Raw genomic sequence first — 20957 nt, forward strand, 5'->3', positions numbered from 1 at the left:
GAAAGGCTATATGTCACCAAATTTGATAACCTGAAAGAAATAGACAAATTCTTAGAAATATATAACCTTCCTGGATGGAACCATAAAGAACTGGGAAACCCAAATAGATCAATCAACAGTAAGGAAATTGAAACAGTAATCAAAAACCTTCCAAAAAGCAAAAGGCCAGAACTGGATGGCTTCACTGGTGAATTCTACCAAACATTCAAAGAAGACTTAATGCTTATCTTTCTCAAACTCTTCCAAAAAAACTGAAGAAGAGGGAATACTTCCTACATAATCGTACAAGGCCAACATTACCTTAATACCAAAACCTGTCAAGGACAACACAAAAAATGAAAATTACAGGCCAATATCTCTGATGAACACAGATGCAAAAATTCTCAACAAAATACTAGCAAATCAAATACAACAATACATTAAAGAGATAATATATCACAATCAAGTGGGGCTCATTCCAGGAATGCTGGGATGGTTCACATATGCAAATCAATTAATGTGATATACCACATTAACAAAATAAAAGATAAATATCATATGATAGTATTGACAGATGCACAAAAAGCATTTCACAACTTGCAACACCCATTTATGATTAAAACACTCAATAAAATGAGTAGAGAAGGAAAGTCCCTGAACATAATAAAGGCCTATATGACAAACCTTCAGCTAATATCATAATTCATTGTGAAAACCTGGAAGCTTTTCCTCTAAGATAAGGAACAAGACCAGGATGCCTACTCTCACTACTGTTGTTCAACGTATTACTGGAAATCCTCGCCAGAACAATCAGACAAGAAAAGGAATTAAAAAGCATCCAAATTGGGAATGAAGAAGTAATACTGTCACTTTTGGCAGATGACATGATTCTAGATATAGAAAACCCTAAAGACCCCACCAAAAAGTCTACTAGAAACAATAAACAAATACAGTAAAGTTGCAGGATATAAAATCAACGTACAAAAATCTGTTGTTTTCCTATATACTAGCAATCAAATATCAGAAAAAGAAATAAAGAAAACAATCCCATTTACAATTGCAACAAAAGGGATAAAATATCTAGGAATAAACTTAACAGAGGAAGTGAAGTACGTATACACTGAAAACTTCAAGACATGGTTGAAAGAAATTGAAGAATACACAAAGAAATGGAAAGATGTTCATGGATTGGAAGAATTAAAATGGTTATATTATCTAAAGCAATATACAGATTTAATGCAATTCCCATCAAAATCCCAATGGCATTTTTCAAAGAAGTAGAACAAAAATCATCAAATATGTATGAAACCCCAGAAGACCCTAAATAGCCAAAGTAATCCTGAGAAAAAACGAACAAAGCTGGAGGTATCACATTCCCTAATTTCAAATTATACCACAAAGTGACAATAATCAAAACAGCATGGTATTGGCAGAAAAATAGACACACAGTACCAATGGAATAAAATTGAGAGCCCAGAAATAAGCTCACACATATATAAGCAACTAATTTTCAACAAAGGAGCCAAAAACATACAATGGAGAAAAGAAAGCCTCTTCAGTAAATGGTGTTGGGAAAATTGGAAAGCCATATGCAAAAAGAATAAAACTAAACTGCTATCTGACACCATACACAAAAATTAACTAAAAATGTATTAAACATTTAAACATAAGACTTGAAACAATAAAATACATTGAAGAAAAAATAGGCAGTAAACTTATGGACCTTGGTCTCAGAGGGGTTATTGTGAACTTGACCCCAAATGCAAAGGAAGTAAAAGCAAAAATAAATGAATGGGAGGCAGCCAGATGGCTCAGTTGGTTAGAGCGCGAGCTCTGAACAACAGTTGTGCTTCAAATCCCACATGCGCCAGTGAGCTGAGTCCTCCACAACCAGATTGAAGACAAGAAGCTGCTGCTGATCTTCCAGAGGGAACAGCCAGATAGCTCAATTGGTTAGAGCATGAGCTCTCAACAATAAGGTTGCTGGTTCAATTTCCGCATGGGATGGTGGGCTGCACCCTCTGCAACTAAAGGTTGAAAATGGCAACTGGAATTGGAGCTGAGCTGCACCCTCCATAACTAGACTGAAGGACAACTACGTGGAGCTGATGGGCCCTGGAGAAACACAGTTCCCAAATAAAATTTATATAATAAATAAATAAATAAATGGGACTATATCAAACTAAAAGCTTCTGCACAACAAAAGAAACCACCAGCAAAACAAAGAGGCAACCAACGGAATAGGTGAAGGTATTTGCAAACAACACCTACAATAAGGGACTAATACCCAAAATATATAAAGAACTCATACAACTCAACAATAAGAACAACAACAAAAACAATCAAATTTTTTTTAAAAAATGGGCAGAGGGAGGTCCAAGATGGCAGAGTAGATAAATGTTGTGCTTGCCTCATCCTGTGAACACATAAAATTACAGCTAAATTATAGAACAATCAACCTGGAGAACTATCTGAAGTCTAGCTGAACAGATGTTTTATAACTAAGGACAAAAAGAAGCCAGGTCGAGACTTATAGGAGGGGCGGAGACATGAAATGGCGAGAACCCAAACCTCCATGTAACAGATAAAAATAGGAAGGGATATCTCAGCCACAGTGTTTCCCCATGGAGGAGCAAGGGACCCCAGCCGCCCATATCAGGCTCCCCAGCCCAGAGTACTGGTGTCAAGAAGAGGACCACTCACTTCTGGCTGTGAAAAACAGTGAGGATTCTGACTACCTGGGTGGGACAGAAGGCTGCAGGAAACCCAGACATCCTCCTAAAGGGCCCCCATAGGTACTCACCCTGGGCTTCGGCAGGTGGACAGTGACTCTAAGGGTGTCAGAGACGTATGGGGAGCGACTGAGTTGTGTAACTTTGGGGCGAGGACTGGAGGGACAGTTCCCATTTTCCCTATGTGGGGTCCTTCTCCTGTGCATCCGGCAGGTGGATGCCATTTTTCCTGTGTTGAGCCCGCCCCCACAGGCTAAATCTGAATCTGATTGGCCTGGTGAGCTCCACTGCTCCACCCTGCTGACTCACTGAGACCCTGCCTTAGCCAATTTCCCTACTGCCAGAGGCTCTTTCAGCAGCTGAACCATACAGGAGCCTGTAATTGGCAGCAGGCCTCAGAATGTCCTGGCTCTTTGTGGAGCTACCCCAGACATGGTACTGGTGGCAGCAGTCTCAGTTCAAAGCGTGGCCGCTTCTACGTATCTCCAGGTACAGCACAAGCAGCAACCAACTGCAGATCACTTTGTAACCTCTACCAGCTAGTCCCTGCCCAGTCGTAGGCAGTGGCTGCCCTTGGCCTGCACTGAAGCCCCTCCCAAGAGGCCCAAGAACCAACATACTTGGAGGATAGCTTCAGACCATAGCAGAGCACCATGCAATCAGTCCCACAAGCAGCACACGCAAAGGGCATTCTCAATAGGCAGCAGAGTCTCCTGGAGACCCCTGCACAGCAGTCCATAAACTGTAGACATGGCCAAACCCTGCAGCCAGTCAGCCTGAGGGTCAATACCACCCACTGGCATGCCAACAGCAATCAAGGCTCAACTATAACAGGAGAGCACACGCACCCACACGAGGGACACTCCTGGAATACCTGGCTTAGCTGACCAGGAAGACTGTGCCACTGGGCCCTACAGGACTCATACTACATAAGGCCACCTGGCAAGACCAGGAGACATAGCAGCCCTACACAATACATAGAAACAAACACAAAGAGGCAGTCAAAATGAAAAAACAAAGAAATACGTCACAAATGAAAGAACAGGAGAAAACTAGAAAACTCCAGCAAAAGAGCCAAACGAAATGGAGGCAAGCAACCTACCAGATACAGAATTCAAAACAATGGTTATAGGGCCGGCCTGGTGGCTCAGGCGGTTGGAGCTCCATGCTCCTAACTCCGAAGGCTGCCAGATCAATTCCCACATGGGCCAGTGGGCTCTTAACCACAAGGTTGTCAATTCTATTCCTCGAGTCCCGCAAAGGATGATGGGCTCCGCCCCCTGCAACTAAGATTGAACATGGCACCTTGAGCTGAGCTACCGCTGAGCTCCCGGATGGCTCAGTTGATTGGAGCGCATCCTCTCAACCACAAGGTTGCCAGTTTGACTCCCGCAAGGGATGGTGGGCTGTGCCCCCTGCAATTAGCAACTAGCAACAGCAACTGGACCTGGAGCTGAGCTGCGCCCTCCACAACTAAGACTGAAAGGATAACAACTTGACTTGGAAAAAAGTCCTGGAAGTACACACTGTTCCCCAATAAAGTCCTGTTCCCCTTCCCCCAATAAAACCTTTAAAAAAAAAAAAAAAGACAAGGGAAGTAACATAGCATTAAAACATGATCTAAAAAAAAATAAAAAACAATGGTTATAAGAATAGTAGCATGAATGGATCTGGAGTGTATTGTACTGAGTGGAGTATGTCAGACAGTGAAAGACAGATGCAATGTGATTTTGCTTATATTTGTAATCTACAGAACAAAATAAGCAAACAAAACAGAAACAGATTCATCTGGTTGCCAGATGGGAGGGGGTTCAGGGTGTGTGTGAAAAGGGGAAGGGATTAAGAAATACAAATTAGTTGTTACAAAGTAGTCATGGGGATGTAGAGTATAGCATAAGGATTATACTCAGTAATATTGTAATAACTATGTATGGTGTCAGAAGGGTACTATATCTGGGTAATAGATGGGAGGAGGGTTGGGGGGCCAGGTGAAAAAGGTGAAGGGATTAAGAAGTACAAATTGGTAGTTACAAAGTAATCATGGGGATGTAAAGTAAAGCATAGGGAATATAGTCAATAATATGGTAATAACTATGTATAGTGCCAATGAGTACTAGACTAGTCAAAGGAATGACTTCTTAAATTATGTAAATGTCTAACCATATGTTGTACACCTAAAATTAATATAAAAAATTGAATATCAACTGTAACTGAAAAATTTAAAAAGGGGGAAAGGTGAAGGGCAATAAGTGGTCCAACTTTCCAGTTATAAAACAAGTCATGGGGATGTAATGTACAGCATGGGGAATATATTAGTCAATAACATTGTGATAGCTTAGCACGGTGTCAGATGGTTGCTGGACTTATCATGGTGATCACTTCCTATAAATCACCCCTATTTTCTGCTAGCATAACCATCTATTAGAAAGATGCTCAACCTCACCAGCTATTAGGAAAATGCAAATGAAAACCACAATGAGGTATCATCCCACACCTGTTAGGATGGCTATTGTCAACATAACAAGAAATGACCGAAATTGGAGAGGATTTGGAGAAAAGGGAAACTTAATACCGTGTTTCCCCGAAAATAAGACCTAACCGGAAAATAAGCCCTAGCATGATTTTTCAGGATGACATCCCCTGACCATAAGCCCTAATGCATCTTTTGGAGCAAAAATTAATATAAGACCCGGTCTTATTTTTGGGAAAACACGGTATATTGCAGGTGGGAATGTAAATTGGTACAGCTACAAAGAAAGCAGTATGGAGGTTCCTCAAAATATTAAGAATAGAATTACCATGTGACTCAGCAATCCCTCTTCTGGATATCTGTCCCCAAAATTTGAAAACACTTGTTCGTAAAGATATATGTACCCCTATGTTCATTGCAGCATTATTCGCAATAGCCAAGACATGGAAACAACCTAAGTGTACTTCAACAGATGATTGAATAAAGAAGATGTGGTACATATACACAATGGAATGCTACTCAGACATAAGAAAGAATGAAATACTGTCATTTGTGACAACACGGATGAATCTTGAGAGTAAAATCTTAAGTGAAATAAGTCAGGTGGAAAAGGACAAGAACCATATGTTTTCACCCATGTCATGCAGGGTGTCATGCGGGGTCTCAGCACCGCTCCCCACACAAGAACGCAGGACATGGTGAGGCTCAAAAGGAACACCCACAGAGCCGTAGGTAGGGGAGTCATACCACTATAGTCTCACTGGAGGCTGAATTCACACGACGTGCGACCTGCTGTCCGCTTTTCTGCCAACCGACCGACTCCCACTTGCTAACTGCAATCCGCGCTTACCAGCCACCATCTTCTTGCCAGCCCCTATTTTCTGCTAGCGTAACCACAGCAGTTATATTAGTGGCCAATGGCTCACTGGTCACAGCTGATGGCCAACTAGCCACAGCTGATGACCATCCAATCACAGTGGATGGCCATTTACTGCCTGAGCCAGCACCTTTCCACATGGGGCTAAGAGCCTGGAAACTGCACTCTTGGCTGTCCCGACAACCCATCTGTGGGATATAAAACAGAAAGAAACAAATGAACAAACAAACAAACTCATAGACACAGACAACAGTATGGTTGTTTCCAATGGGGGAAGAGGTGAGGGGAGGAAAAAGAAGGTAAAGGGGGTCAAATATATTGTAATTGAAGAAGACTAGACTCTGAGTGGTGAGCACACAGTGCATCATACAGATGATGTATTATAGAATTGTACACCTGAAACTTATATAAAGTGTTATTAACCAATGTTACCCCAGTAAATTTAGTTAAATAAAAAAATAATAAATAAAAATGCAAATAAAAAACAAAGATAATGAAACAAATTTTGCTAAATAATAAAGATCTTTATTATAAATTTTCTTAAAGATGTGATACAGAAGTTAACAGGAAATATAAAATCTGAAACTTCCTACAATACCTCTATATATCTTTCCTCTCTCCAAAGTTCCCTACTCATGACGGCTAAAATTCTCCTCTTCCTCTTTTTATCCCTAATCCCTACATGTTGTTCTCTCAGTTTTTCTTCTACTTTTTTCACTACTTTCTTCCCACATGGTGTACAAGTGAGAAGCCATCAACTCTTGTGTCACTGCCCCTCAGCCACATAGAGAACAGCTACAGGCCTCCTACACTACTTCTCTTCTAGAAAGTATGTTTTTCTCTCACTGAATATTGTTTTCAAGAGAAATTTTATCACAGAGAATTTCTGGGGAATAACTTTCCTCACTTTGTTATGTTTGAAAGGAGAAAATCTCATAGGAGAAATTCCTGTTTAAAATCACCCTGTCCCATATTAGGTCTCCTGTAACATAGGGCTAGAGTGTAATACGAACTGGTTTTAGCCTATTACATAGCAACTGGGTACAGGAATCCATGTGATATATCTACTTTTCATTAGGAAGAAGAAAGTTATTACAAGAAAAAAATTCTTTCTGAAAGAGATTTTAAACCAAAAAAAAATCTACTTCAATCCTTACATAAAATATAGAGGAAAGGAAGGACTCCACAGGAAAGACATGTTATTAGTTTGTTAGGGCTGCTACGACCAAATACCACAGAAGGGGTGGTTTAAACAATAGAAATTAATTTTCTCAGTTATGGAGGCTAGAAGTCCAAGATCAAAGTTTCAGCAGGTTTCGTTTCTTCGTATGCCTCTCTCCTTGGTCTGCAGATGGCTGCCTTCTGACTATGTCCTCATATGGTCTTCCCTCTGTGCACACATATCTGTGTCCCAATCTCTTCTTATAAGGACACCAGCCATTTTAGATTAGGGTCCACTCATACGACCTCATTTGACCTTAGTTACCTCTTTAAAGGCACTATCTCCCAATATAGTCAATTTTGAAATATTAGGAGTTAGGACTGCCACATACTCGTATGAAGGGACACAATTGAGCTCATAACAGAGATTTAAGTTATATTGGAATTATAGTTGGATATACCTTTAAGGCAGGGGTGTCCAAACTGCGGCCCGCTGGCCATCTGCGGCCTGCGATGCATTTTTTATTGGCCCGCAGCAAGTTCCAAAAATATATTTTGTTTACTTAAATAAACCAGGTGAGGCAATACATATTCACCTCAAGTGAGTGGCCCGGCTGTTTGTGTATTTTACCGCATATGACCCTTGGTGAAAACCGTTGTAAAAGTTTGGACACCCCTGCTTTAAGGACTAAGGATAGTCCTAAAAGTTTTTGTAGTTATTGAAAATATCGAACTAAATAAAATCCAAATGGCAAATAGAACGATGGGGTATGGAATCTCGAGTTGGGAGAAAGTTTAGAGTACAGGGAGTTAAACTTTCTTCCTAATGTGAGGATATTTTTTCCAGGATTCCCAACTTCCTCTTCTTTAACATAGCTCATGTATCAAAATTTATTCATTTGTCCTTGTTCTGCCATCTGAAGCAACATACTTATCATTCTTCCGAAGACAGCTTTCAAATATTTTAAAAAGTCTATCATTTCCCCATGATCTTATCTGCGGTAGTCCAATTCCTTGACACTTTTTTAATATGACAAGCCATTTAAACATCTTGCCATGACAGTGGTTTTTAAAAAGTGTGTCCTCTGTAACTGAATTAGCATGTTCAACATTTTTTTTTTTTTGGATCTGGCTTATTTTTGAAAAGAGAATTGTTTTGCACATTGATTTTTCCATGTAATTAAAGTTTATCCTCAACTAGTAAAAAATTTAACTCAATCTTCTGTAATACACAAACACCCCTTCTTATGTTTTAACTTCTGTAGTTTCATAAGTAAATGTAAATCAGCCATCTGGTGCAACAGCATGTCAATTTTTCCTTCTTCCAGCAGATGGCACTGCAGATTGTACACAGAAAGTTTATTTAGTCCAGGTGAGTGCTTCCCAGCCGTTTCATATCATAGCACAGCTAGAAAATAAGACTATTTTTGTGGAATAAATAAACAAGGGTGTGGCAACCAAAGAAGACTAGCCTACGGATCGCCTAAAGCCACCCCTGGCTGTCCCAAGGTTTGAGGAGGACTGATATTTTGACACATCTTTTAATGCACTACCGCCCATAATGTGCCCTGGTATGTTGGTTGGGAAGTTCTGATCTAGGTCATCTTCTTATTAATTTGGAACCTGTAATAAGTTTATGTTTTTAAAATTTATTTATAAATATTAATCCCAACATTTATGTTAGTGAGAGAACAGTGAGTATTTTGAAGGTATTTTCAGTAAAAAGAATTTGAACATGACAAAATTAGAGATTTTAAAATGGGAACTCATGATAATGAAAAATACAGTGAATTGGGACTAACCATTTGAAGGTAGGAACAATTTTGAAGGGCAAAGGATGAATTATGCCATTGAGAAAATGCCGTTTGCTATGGATTAAACTGTTCCGCCCAAATTCTTATATTGAAGCCCTAACCCTCCATCTGACTGTATTGGAGATAGAACCTTCAAGGAGGTGATTAAGGTTATGAGGTCATAAGGGTGGAGTCCTGATCTGATAGAACTGGCATCCTTATAAGAAAAGACACTAGAGAATCTCTCCCTGCCATGTGAAGTCATAGTGAGAAGGCGGAAGTCTGCAAGTCAGGACAGCTCTCACCAGAACCCAAGCACGCTGGCACCCTGATCTTGGACTTCCAGTATTCAGAACTGTGACAAATAAATGTCTGTTGTTTAAGCCACCCAGTCTATAGTATTTTGTTTATGGCAGCATGAGTTCGTACACCATTTTTCTACAACAAACAATAATCAGTAAGAGGAAAAGTAATTCACAAAATGGAAACACTGCTGAAGATGTGTCAAGGTATCAGTATCAATATCCAGCTCCTATTTACCCATTAGGAGGTGGTTCAGTATCTTAACGGCCAAAGAAAATACTGCTGCTGTAGAAAGCCAGGGAAATGCCAGGCCCATTTTAGTCTGTATCACATTAACTTGACTGGTAACCAGTTTGAGGAATACACTACAGCTCCTAAGAGGTTGGGAAGGGGCATTTCCTTCTCAGGAAGGGGCATTTCTTTCTCAATGGACTTTCACCTGTAAATAAAAAGATGCCCTTGGGAACCTTACTAATCAGAGTGTGGTGCATGGACCGCACCAGCAGCATCACCTGGAAGCTTGTTGGAAATGCAGAATCTCAGGTCTTCCCACACCTACCAAATCAGAATCTGCATTTTAACAAGATTTTCAAGTGACTCACATTTACATTAAAGTTTGAAAGGCACCACTTTACAACTTGTAGAGGCAGAAAATAAAAAAGAGTAAGCTTGTTTTTAAAGCTGCAAAGTACTGGCTCACCTTTCTGTTTGGTGGAAATGCAGATGTGGCCTAGGAGGGTAACCTCTTCCACTTACTCTGGACTTGTGAATATTGGGACTTGTAAACAATGGAGACTTGAGAACCTAACCTGTAAAAGTTTCATATGTAAAAGTTTCAAAGGTTGTATATACCTGCTGTCTTCTGAAACAGAGTGCAGAGCATAATTTAGTTTTTCTTTGTAATTGACAGCCAAAGCTATAAATATCTGTATATATACAGTGATGTCCCATAGGGCTTACAAATTATATAATAGGTGCTCAGTAAATGAGTATTCCCTTCATTCAACTGCCTTCAGAATAACAGGTTAGAAATTCTTAGATGGTAGGCACTTTGTGGGGTGTTTATCATATTACCAGCAGAATATACAGGGTTGTTCAACTTAACTATCTCAGATTGCTGTGCATTTTCAGTTTTTCCATTTTCCCAATTTCCTTGTCATTTTTGTACTTATTTTGCCAACTAATAGTGATTGTGGCTCTCAATGTGTCTATATCAACAGCATTTCCTTCCCCTGCCTTGTGATTTATTTCTAACCTGCTGTGGGCTGGATAAGTGGATAACTATAGAAATCACAGTATATTTAAAATAGCCAAATATTCTAAGTGAGAACTTGAGAGAATGTCCTTTAAGAGGTTATGGCTCTGTGGTAATTATTAACCTAATAATCCCATCCTTTTTTTTTTTCCTTTTAGGATCTTAGTTGTATCATAGACAATTGAGATTTAAATGATATTTAAATGACATCAGCATCAGTAATCAAATAATATAAATGTCAGTGAAATTATTTCTTCCCATCATAATGACTCGTGGACCTCAACTTAGACTGCTATTATGAAAAAACAAAGATTCACAAGGAACAGAAGAAGAAAAAATATATAGCAAGTTTGTGGGGGGAAAAAAATCAAGAAATCCAAATATAAGAAAGTCAGTAGGAATGTATGTAAAAGATCCTGCATGGGATCTTTGGGGACAAATTATATCTTCTTCATCTTTGAATACTTAACACCAGGCCAACTGAAAAATGCAATATATAAATATAACATAAAAAGGAGAAGAAGGAAGAAAATTATTTCTTTTCATTGGGAGAGGGACTAAGAGGGAATGCCACTAAAAGACAAAAGGTGTTGTACAAAGGTCAAATGTGACTTAAAAACTAGATAATTAAAAAACTGGCTGAGGAAGATGGGAAGCAAGGTTACAATAACAAAAACTGAAACTCTTTTGATAAGCAAAATAGTATATCACGATTAGCATAGCTTTATGAGAAAGATGTAAATGAACCCACTACAGTTTGCAGGCAATACAGCAAAGATTTTGGAGCTAAACAGACATTGGTTTGATCTTTGGTTCTGCTATTTATAGGGTCATGATTTTTACTAAGATTACTTGAAATCTATGAGCCTTAGTTTCCTCACTGGTAAAACAGTGAAGAAAAAAAAATTCCAGAATTATTGCGAGGACTAAATGGAAAAAAATATACCTAAAGTGACTAGACCAGTGACTGGTACATGGTAAGCATTCAATCCTTCATCTTTTTCCTTCTTTTCTTCACTGACAGGAGTCATGGAATACAAAGAAATCGAGGGAAAAAACATTTTCATGAAGTCTGTAGGATCTGTCATTCAAAAGATTCTTCTAAACGTGCTAGAAAAAAATACTATGGTGAATCAGTGGACAAGTGGAAACAGCTTAGATGATAAAGATTGTAGGGAAGAGCTGTTCAAGAACACAGTCCCGATCCTCCTCTTTAGGAGTCTCTCCAAAAGAGATGGGGTTCACCTTCATTCCACATACTCTGATTAAAATGGGCTTCTTACATTCCAGGGGCAGAAAGCCAATTGTCTAGTTATTCCCTTATGCACATAATGGCAGGCCTTAATCCAGATTTTTTCTGAACCATTTTTCAAAGGACTCCTGGGAAGTGTTGGGACCTGTAATTGTGTAATCTCCTTGATGAAGCAGAGTGTGACCTTGTGCCATGAAGGCTTAGGTTTCTGTGGAGAAGCTGGAAAGCCTATGGAAAAGGGCTTGCTCTTTTTGTGTATATGGAGCATGATGTACTGTTGAAAGTCCTAACTCAAAGAATACAAATCCAACTACTGAAATCCTTTTGTAGTTCATTTGGTGTATTTTGAAGCACCAGATACCACTAATTCATGGCTACAACTAAAGGAAAGCTTTGCATTATTCTAGAATGATCAACACACTGTGTTTTGCATAATTCAATAGCCTAGTCATTCCAGAAATATCATTTTGCTAGATCCTATCCTGAAGTCAATGTTTCTGAGCAATTTCATTTCTAATACAGGACAATGGTGACATACTCAAGATTCCCAGACTGCAAAACCACGTGGGCAAAATGTAGTCCAGGGCTTGCTTGCCAGTTAGCATACTGGTACAGGAAGGAGACTGAAAGATCACGAGGGTAGATAAAGCAAGCTGAGTTCTGGCTTTGGATGTTACAGCATCTTCTGAACACCAATCAGATGGGCCAACCCTTGGCAAAAATCATGAGGAAGACAGTTTGTCTTCTAGTTTTCCTTACTCTATTTTTCCCTTCCTCTTCCTTAGATTTAAGTCGGTGGGAAAAAAAAGTTTTGACTAATGCAATTGTTTTTGAGATTCCTGTCTTTATCATAGAGAAATACCTTCCTCTTCTTTTGCCCAGGATTATAATTCCCTACAGACAGGGGGCTTGAATGCCCTATTTCCTTTGGAATTAACATTAAGAGGGAAAAAAAATTTCAAGATTCAAAACCAAAACCAAACCCAGGGTTCTTCTTCCGAGTAAGGGTGGGTGGGGTCACTCCGGTCTGGGCTCCGGATGTCACCACGCAGCCGTCGGATCCCCTATCAGCACTGCGGATCCCCGGCACTGCGCGTCCCAGCCTCCGACCCGGGTGGAGCGGGCCCCAACGCCTCTTCTACCGAGCTCTGTCCCTACGGTCCGGGGCTGACAGTGAGGCCCACGCCCCGCCCCGCCCCGCCTCGGGCTTCGGTGAGCGGGCTCCCGCCTGCAGGGGGCGTGGCGGCGGCGGCGGCGGCGGCGGCGCGAGGCCTGCGCTCCCGTGAAGCTACCGGGGGTGGTCCCGCGGCTCGGGGCTCGGGGCCGGACTGGGGCAGGCCGGGGGGGCCAGGGTCCCGGTGCCTGCGGCGGCCGAGCGAGGCTCAGCGGCGCAGCGCGAGGCCCCAGCCGCGCTCCCAGTTGACTCCCTTCGTGACGCCGGCGCGTTCCTTCCTCTTCCTCTCGCCTCTCCAGCCCCGCCTTCCCTTCCCTCCGCCCACCTCACAGCCGCGGAGCCGCCGCCGCCGCCAGTAACGCCGTCATGTCGGCCCCCGCCGGGTCCCCTCATCCGGCCGCCAGCACCCGCATCCCGCCCAAGCTTGGCGGAGCCGCTGTCTCAGGAGCCGCAGCGGGCCCGGGCCCGGCGCCGCACCAGCAGAACGGTGAGGCGAGTGGCTGGGCGGAGCGCGGGGCCTAGGCCGGCGGGGCGGCCTGCACGACCGGATCACCGGGGCGGGGCGGGCGGGCCCGGCCGGGGGCGTCGGGGGCCTGGGCTGCGGGGTGTGGGGGCGCCGGACCGGGGCTAGCGGGGCGCGGGGGGAGGGACGCCCTGAACAAGGGAGGGAACCGACCTAAAAAGCTGGGGCCGGGGCTGTTTACGTAATGTGACCCTAGGCCCGAAACCGCTGGGGGCAAGGAGGAGCCGGGAGCGGTATACAATCCCTCCGATCCCGCCCGGCCGCGGTGAGTTGCCTCGAGCGACCCATGCCCTGGGAGACCCGGGCGAGAGCCGAGGCCGCCGAGTGCGTGGTCTAGGGAAGGCTGCAGTGGCCGCCGAGCTGGGTGCATTGTGCCCTTCCCGACTCAGGAAAACTGCTTTGATTTCTGCAGTCCAGCGAGCACGCTGCCTTGAAGGGAACCGAAGTTAGCGCTCAAGTTAGTAGACAAAGGGAGTAAATATGCAACCTGAGTGTAACTGTAACCCTGACCCAATTCAGCCTCGAGATCTGTCATTGCTATTGCGGCTGCTGCTCGAGGGTTTGGGGGTTTGGAATTCGCTTGTCTTCATATTTGAAAGGGGAGCAGGTGTCTAACGGATTTAAACGAATACCTTTAGATTGGATGGTTCCCCCCCCCCCCCCCAGCTTCACTTTCAGAAAGAGAAAAACGTGCCAGAGTTGGCCCTGCTTTGAGGGCAGGCTTTCATACAGGCAGCAGCCAATGCAACGTGAAAGCCGCTTGGCTTTGAGTATGCAGGAGTTTCGGGTGAAAAATGATCAACTCTAGGATATCCATTCTCTAATCTTGAGATGTGGAATATTCGTGGATGGGGCCGAGGAAGGGGGAGACTCTCTTTATAGACTTGATAATATTTCAGAAGAGAACCCTTGAAAGTCATCAACTGAAAACTTTAGAAAGATGTCTGTCCTGCGTTTCTAAGAGAACAAAACTACACTAATACTCTTAAAACAATTGTCGGGCTGACCTATTTTACCCAAGTTGTTGGTGAAAATTCGCTGGGCTTTATGAATCAGTTCAGCCAACATCTAATTTTTACCACTGATGGCTTTTTTTTTTCCTTTTGTCAAATTCTTTTTTTATTAAATTTATTAGGGTAACAATGGTTAGTAAAATTACATAGGTTTCAAGTGTACAATTCTGTAATACATCATTTGTGTATCACATTGTATGCTCACCACTCAGAGTCAGTTCTCCTTCTGTCACCATATATTTGATCCCCTTTACCCTCTTCTTCCATCTCCCCTTCCCCTCTGGTAACCACTAAACTGTGTCTATGGTTTTTTGGTTCTTTGTTTGTCTTGTTCCTTTGTTGCTTTCAGTTTTATATCCCACACAGGAGTGAAATCGTCTGGTTCTTGATTTTTTCTGTCTGATTTATTTCGCTTAGCATAATAATTTCAAGATCCAACAACTGATGCTTTTCAAACATGAAGTTTATCGTTTATCCCGAGAACCAGAGGTTGAATTTTTTTCCTAAGTCCAAAGTGATGGCTTAGCTTTAATATCCTTTGGATCAGCCATACTTGTTAGTATTGCATGCTTTAGTTCCGTTAGTTGTCGTTGACTGTGAACAGTGTTTTAGGTTTGTTTCTTACTCCTGTCCTGAACATACATAAAGGTAATTGTGAGCATTTTTTCTTCTTGTAAATGTAACAAATTCTTGTTTTTGTTCTGTTTTTAAAATAGCTTTGTGTATGAAGGAACTGGAACATGATAATTTAAGAAGCAATCCTAAGCCTTTCAGAATATTGTAAACCCATGTGGTCCAAGGATTGTGTCTTTTCTTGATTATCTGAATATGCATTAGTGAACACGTTTTAAAGTGGCAAATATTTATCTTAGCCTTACAGATTCTTTGTGAATGTTCAAGGAATGCCAGGGTATCAGTTGTAATCAGGATGTTAAATCTGCAAGAACCAATTAACATATGTAGAAGCCAAACATAGGTGATGCTTGATTTCTAATATTTATAATCTTTCCTTTCCTTTCAGGTAATCAGTTCATTTCAACATTTTTGCCTGTTTACCAGTTGGGTACTCAAGATTACCCCAGTAGATACGAGAGAGTCCTTTCTCCTAAATTGACCTGTTTTTTTGGTGACATTCGAGCTAGGTTTGACCTTGAGGGATTTGATAGATAGGGGTAGGAGAACAATGTACTCTCCATGAAGTTTACATTATGAACAAAAGGAATTATGAAAGTGCAAGGCATATTTAGCGAAGAAGCAGTCAAGAGGCAAAAAAGGGTATTAGGTGGTAGGGAAAACCCAAGGCATTGGAGCTGAAAGGAATGCTTATAAGGGCCCAGGTTGCAAAAAGGCCTTACATGTCATGCTAAGGAAATTAAGTAAAGAATTAGGGTCAGTTTGGTTTTTGTTGTTGTTGTAGACAGAAGTAGTTTAAGCAGAAAAATAATAAGATCAAATCTGTTTTTGTTTTGTTTGCTAATCTTAGAAAAAAAAGTTTTTGCTACATGGTGTTGTCATCTATAGATAAGTATTAAGCAGTCATTTGTGTTTGTGGCTTATTTTTTTGCTCTACATAAACTAATTTGCCTTTCAATATATGTCTGTAGAATTCCAGACATGGTGAAAAAGAAATAGGTCAAAAGTATAAAACATAGAAAACAGAATTGTAAAACTGGAATGGTACCTACCGATTACTTAGTTCACTGGTTATCAAACTTTTCTAAAAACAGATTTATTTTCCCACAGGAAATTGTGTATAGAGTCCCGATTGAGAAAGCAATAAAAAGCAGAGCTGTTGTGGTTAAAATAGAGGTGGAGGTCCAGGGATTTTTGCACTGCAGTCTGAAAGACACCTAGTCTACTTCCCTAATTTTACAGATGAACTCATGATCCAGAAAGGTTAGTGGGTGTTTTTCACCAATTGCTGTGTAAGCTTCATGAGGGTAGCAGTTTTGTCTGTCTCTTGTTCACTGCTATATATATATTCAGGGCCCGGAACAAATGATAGGTATTCATTAAACAATTGTTTGAAGGAAGTCTAATTCAGTCTTCCTAATCCCAAGTTCAGACCTATCAACAGACCATAAGAATTTTCTTTTTAAACACTTTTAGAAACTTTGACATTGGAAAGGGTAGGGAATAGATAGGCAGAAAACTGAGACTTCATTATAACTTTTTAGGTTTAAAACAAGTTAACATGCTTTCCCCCACTTATTTGAAGATAGAAGTTGACTTCTTTGAATCTGTAAAATGTTTCTCTTAAACGTCCTTCCTTGGAGTTGTAGTTCTATACTTGAGTTTTTTATTGAGCAGAATATGGGCTTTTATTTGTATTTCCATATGAAGTATTACATGAATATTTTTCAACTTTGACTTTTGAGAGTCCTTCCAAAGCTGAGTCCTCGAACAAGGGAAGATTGAGTGAAATAATATCCTGGTAATGATAGTGTAACTCCAAAATTTCTCCTAATTGACTTGAATTGAAAGGGGTCTTAAAAATTTTTTGTTTTGTGGAGGGAACACCCAGATTTAACAATAAACCATTGCTTTTTAATTCTACTTTTAGGAAGCCATTGGTGCTCATTTCCAAATGAAGATGTATTTTGTTCCTTCCATATTCCTTTTCCAAGAATGGTGATTACTGACAGCGTTCTCATTTTAATTGTCAATAATGCGAGAAAGATGAGATAGTAATGGGAATTATTGGAGTTCATTATGGAAGAGATAAATAAACATCCCATTCACTTAACAATACTATCTGGTCAGTTATAGGAAACCCTTTAACTTTGAGAGCACATGCAAAATTTAAAATGATACACATCTCCCTAGTGTGTGTGAAGTAAGTTCCTTTTGATCAGAGTGGCACCTGTGTCTCAGGTTTCTCGCCTTCCTTTATAGCAGCCAGAGCATCAGGTCCTCTCTTGAAGATATTGCCATGGTATTATGTAAATCTGAATACAATCTGAATACATAATTTCCTTCTAAGTTGATTAATAGATAGCTCAAGGGTCTTAAAAAATATTCACTCCCCTATATAAACAAATGTCTTTCATCTAGGTTTAATTTTTATTTTGTGTTGCTATACATATTGCTTTAGTTATTTGCAGTGTCCTTTCATTTCCACCCACTCCCTCCCCTTTGGGTTTCTGAGATTGTATCTGTAATAATTTTTGTAAACCATATTCATTGCCACCGATCCAAGTATTTCAGCTAACTTTATCTTTCTAATCCATCTGTAAACCCTGGAGTGTTAGAGCCTAAAGTCGTTGGAATAGAACAGATTTTGAGCCAATCTTCAATGGACTTTCCTAGAAATGAGAGCATCTTCACATTCAGCACTGAGTTTAGAGCAGATCATGTTATATTCAGCCTCAAGGAAGCCACTGTTTGCAATAGGCTAAGCATACTCAGAATTGTCAGAAGGTGGGGGCTAGTGAAAAGGCTGTAGGCTTTGATACAGCCTGAGGTTTTGTGGAGAAAATCATTTAACATCTCTGAGCTTCAGGGGATAATAGTACCTTCCTTGTGGGGTTGTTGGGAGGATTACATTATAGGTACTATTTTTAACTCTTGCCGCCAGGTTTGTTTATATCCAAATGAATATATCCAAAATTTTTATACATAAAAATAATGTCATTTATATACAAAGCAGCTTAAATTGTTTTTATTAAATGCATAAAATAGTCAAAATATCAACTTTTTGGTTTTTGTGGATTTCTGATACATTTTGAAAAAAAACTTGAAATCAATGCAGCGAAAGAGTTAAAGGACCTGGTGCTTAGCAAATGCGTGCCCTTTCATTCAGTTTCCTTCAGAACACCAGAATCTAAATTCTTCGTATGGTAGGAACCATGTGAGTGTTCCTCATCATATTCCCAGTGGCAGCATGCAGTAGGTTCTCAATTGAAAAGTGAATTTGGCTTCCTATTGTTACTTTTTAAGAGTGGCCACTGAAAGGTTCTGTGTATGGCCAGCTCTCCCTACCCCTTTCTTGTATTGAAAGCTCGATGACTATTTTAGTCTTTGTTATTTTCTTATGTTGTCCAGCCCTCCGTCCCTCCAACTAATCCAACTCTTGGGAGGTTTCCTTTAGTAGGCCATCTACCTCAGCTAGCTTGCTGGCTTGCTGGCAGATGTATTTAATAGGGTTCAAGTTTTCTAAAATTGTGTGCGGAAAGCTGCTTATACTAGTGACTGAGCAAAAGCAGAATGAAGTAGGGAGGGGAGAGGGAGTAGTGAAATGCCTTGCCTAGGTGGCAGCCAAGTCTTAACTTGCTTGTTTTTCCTAGTATTTCTGAGAAACGGGTATTGTGAAAGGAGCTTTGGAACCCACAGTGCCTGGCTTCTATTCTACACTACTTACCAACTATTTGAATTTGTGTGAGTTAGTAGTGAGCGTTCATGCCCCCGTTTACTTGTAAAATGACGATAATGATACTTCACAGGATTGTTGTGAGAATTATCTAAGATTATGTAGAGACAAACAAAGTCTCTGGTGTGTATTAGGTTCTCAACCAGCATCAGTTTTCTTTTGGCTCCTTACCTCTTAGTACTTGTTACCATGGCATCCAAAGAGGACAACTGATGTAGTGGCAGGAAAAATCTAAATGCAGTGAGATTTTATCCAAATGGTTGCATAGGCTGTATCTGTAGGCTCTTCTCTGCCAGCAGTGACTGGATTAGTCTTCGATTAGAAAGAATAATCCAGGGTATCCAGATGTGATTGGAACTCCCCATTTTTAAAACATCACTAGGGTTTCTAATTGCAGATTTCCTTCAGTCTGTGTGTACATATTTTTATGCTTGTAAAATCTATTTTAGCAATATTACTGATACTTTATTGGCAGTGGTAGTATATTTCAAAATACTGATTAACCAGTACTTTGTGCACTGACTAGTGAATGGATACCAGCCTTAATACTAGAGCAAGATTCAGTTAACCTGTAATATGCCAGGCATTAGTCCTTTAGTTGCTGATATGAGGTCTTATAGGTCAGGGGGAAGGGGCCAGCATTGTGGGGCATACCAGGGAGGCAGTGTCAGGGCTGTGGCTGTTTACTAACTGGTTTAAAAGTATTTCAGTATTTTATCAAGAATGATTGTTAAAATGCATGCTGGCTGAACACTGACCTACTTCTCGGTAGTTTAGTAGTGAATGAATTACATTCTTAAATCTGATTCTGCCTCTTTATAGGATAAAGGAGCTTGACTTTGTTGCCCTGATGTTCTTTTGAAGATAATGAAAACCTTTAACTTTTAAAAAAAGTATTGAACTTTAATTCAGAAAAAGAATGAAACAAACATTTTTGATATTAAAAATACCGGGGGTGCCAAAAAATGTATACAAGTGGACACTTTGGTCAACGTTGCTCAAGCAGTAGTTCGCCATAATCAGAAGTGTCTGGACGCTGATGGTAACCACTTTGAGCACCTCTTGTAATTGCAAAAGTCAAACATGACTTGTATTCATCTTTTGTTACCAGTATATATTGCGCATTACAATTAATACAGTTTTCCTTTCTTAAAATGTGGATACATTTTTTTGGCACCCTCTGTATTGCCTCTCTGTTAAGTGTGGGTGGGGTGAGGAAATTCATTTATTTCCTATGATTAATTTTTTGTATAGTGCCTAGATGTTCCATAACATTCTTGCCTTGTACATTTTGATTTTCATGTCAGGTTTGCTAAAAGGAATAGAATCAATTTTCTTTGACGGAAATCTAGGCTCTGGAAGGAGATTATGTCACTGAGGCAGATAACCTTCTGGGTATATCTTGTGATACTGAGTTTCGCCAAGCAGGACACCATGCGAATTGAAAATCAGAGGCTGTATCTAGTGCTGTATAGTATCAGGCTGACCAGCCATGCAGCTCCATTGAACAAGTATAATAGACTAATTGTTAAACATCTATTGTTTGCTTCTGAAGTCAGATTGGTACCAGTAAGTAGATAAGGTGTTAGAGTCTGTTTCCCTCTTTTATACAGACATACCCAAAGTGAAGCTAAGAATTTAAAATTATTTCAGAGATTGTATGTAACCTGATTTTTTTTCTGTTTTTCAATGATTTATTTGTTGATGCATTTTTGTGTGTCACTATTTAGGCTGTTTGGTGGATGCAATAATTAAATTACTCCCATTGATTCTTAACACTTTCTTTTTTTTTTTTTACATTTTTACCTGTGAAATTGGGGTGCATCTTAGAAGTGGTGGAATTTCAAAGGTGGTTTTACTAAAGTGGAAGTCATAATATAATTGTGTGAAAACCTGCCATGTATACTTGAGTAATGGCCTCCTCAATTATGTCCCCATTCTAATCTCTGAAAGCTTTGCGGCTGTGATTAAGAGTTGGGATATTATCCCGGATCTCAGTGGGTCTGATAAAATCACAGTAGTCCTTATTGGAAGGAAAAGGGAGGCGTCAGCCCAC

At 40.5% G+C, this 20957-nt stretch overlaps 1 protein-coding gene across 4 annotated transcripts in view; it reads left to right on the forward strand.

Annotated features, from left to right (window-relative positions):
• The first annotated feature begins 13086 nt into the window (after window positions 1–13086).
• SEC24B (SEC24 homolog B, COPII component) overlaps window positions 13087–20957 on the forward strand; it is an 84070-nt gene continuing 76199 nt past the window's right edge. For 2 of the 4 annotated variants that reach the window (XM_019741953.3, XM_019741955.3), the window contains exon 1: window positions 13087–13483. In XM_019741953.3, the coding sequence (XP_019597512.2) occupies window positions 13363–13483 (121 nt within the window). In that variant the 5' untranslated portion in view covers window positions 13087–13362. The remainder of the gene's footprint in view (window positions 13484–20957) is intronic. The other 2 variants (XM_019741954.3, XM_019741956.3) reach the window with 1 other exon arrangement.

The sequence above is a fragment of the Rhinolophus sinicus genome, chromosome 1 (assembly GCF_057876585.1).
Source record: "Rhinolophus sinicus isolate RSI-liver-muscle chromosome 1, RSI-T2T, whole genome shotgun sequence".
NCBI lineage: Eukaryota > Metazoa > Chordata > Mammalia > Chiroptera > Rhinolophidae > Rhinolophus > Rhinolophus sinicus.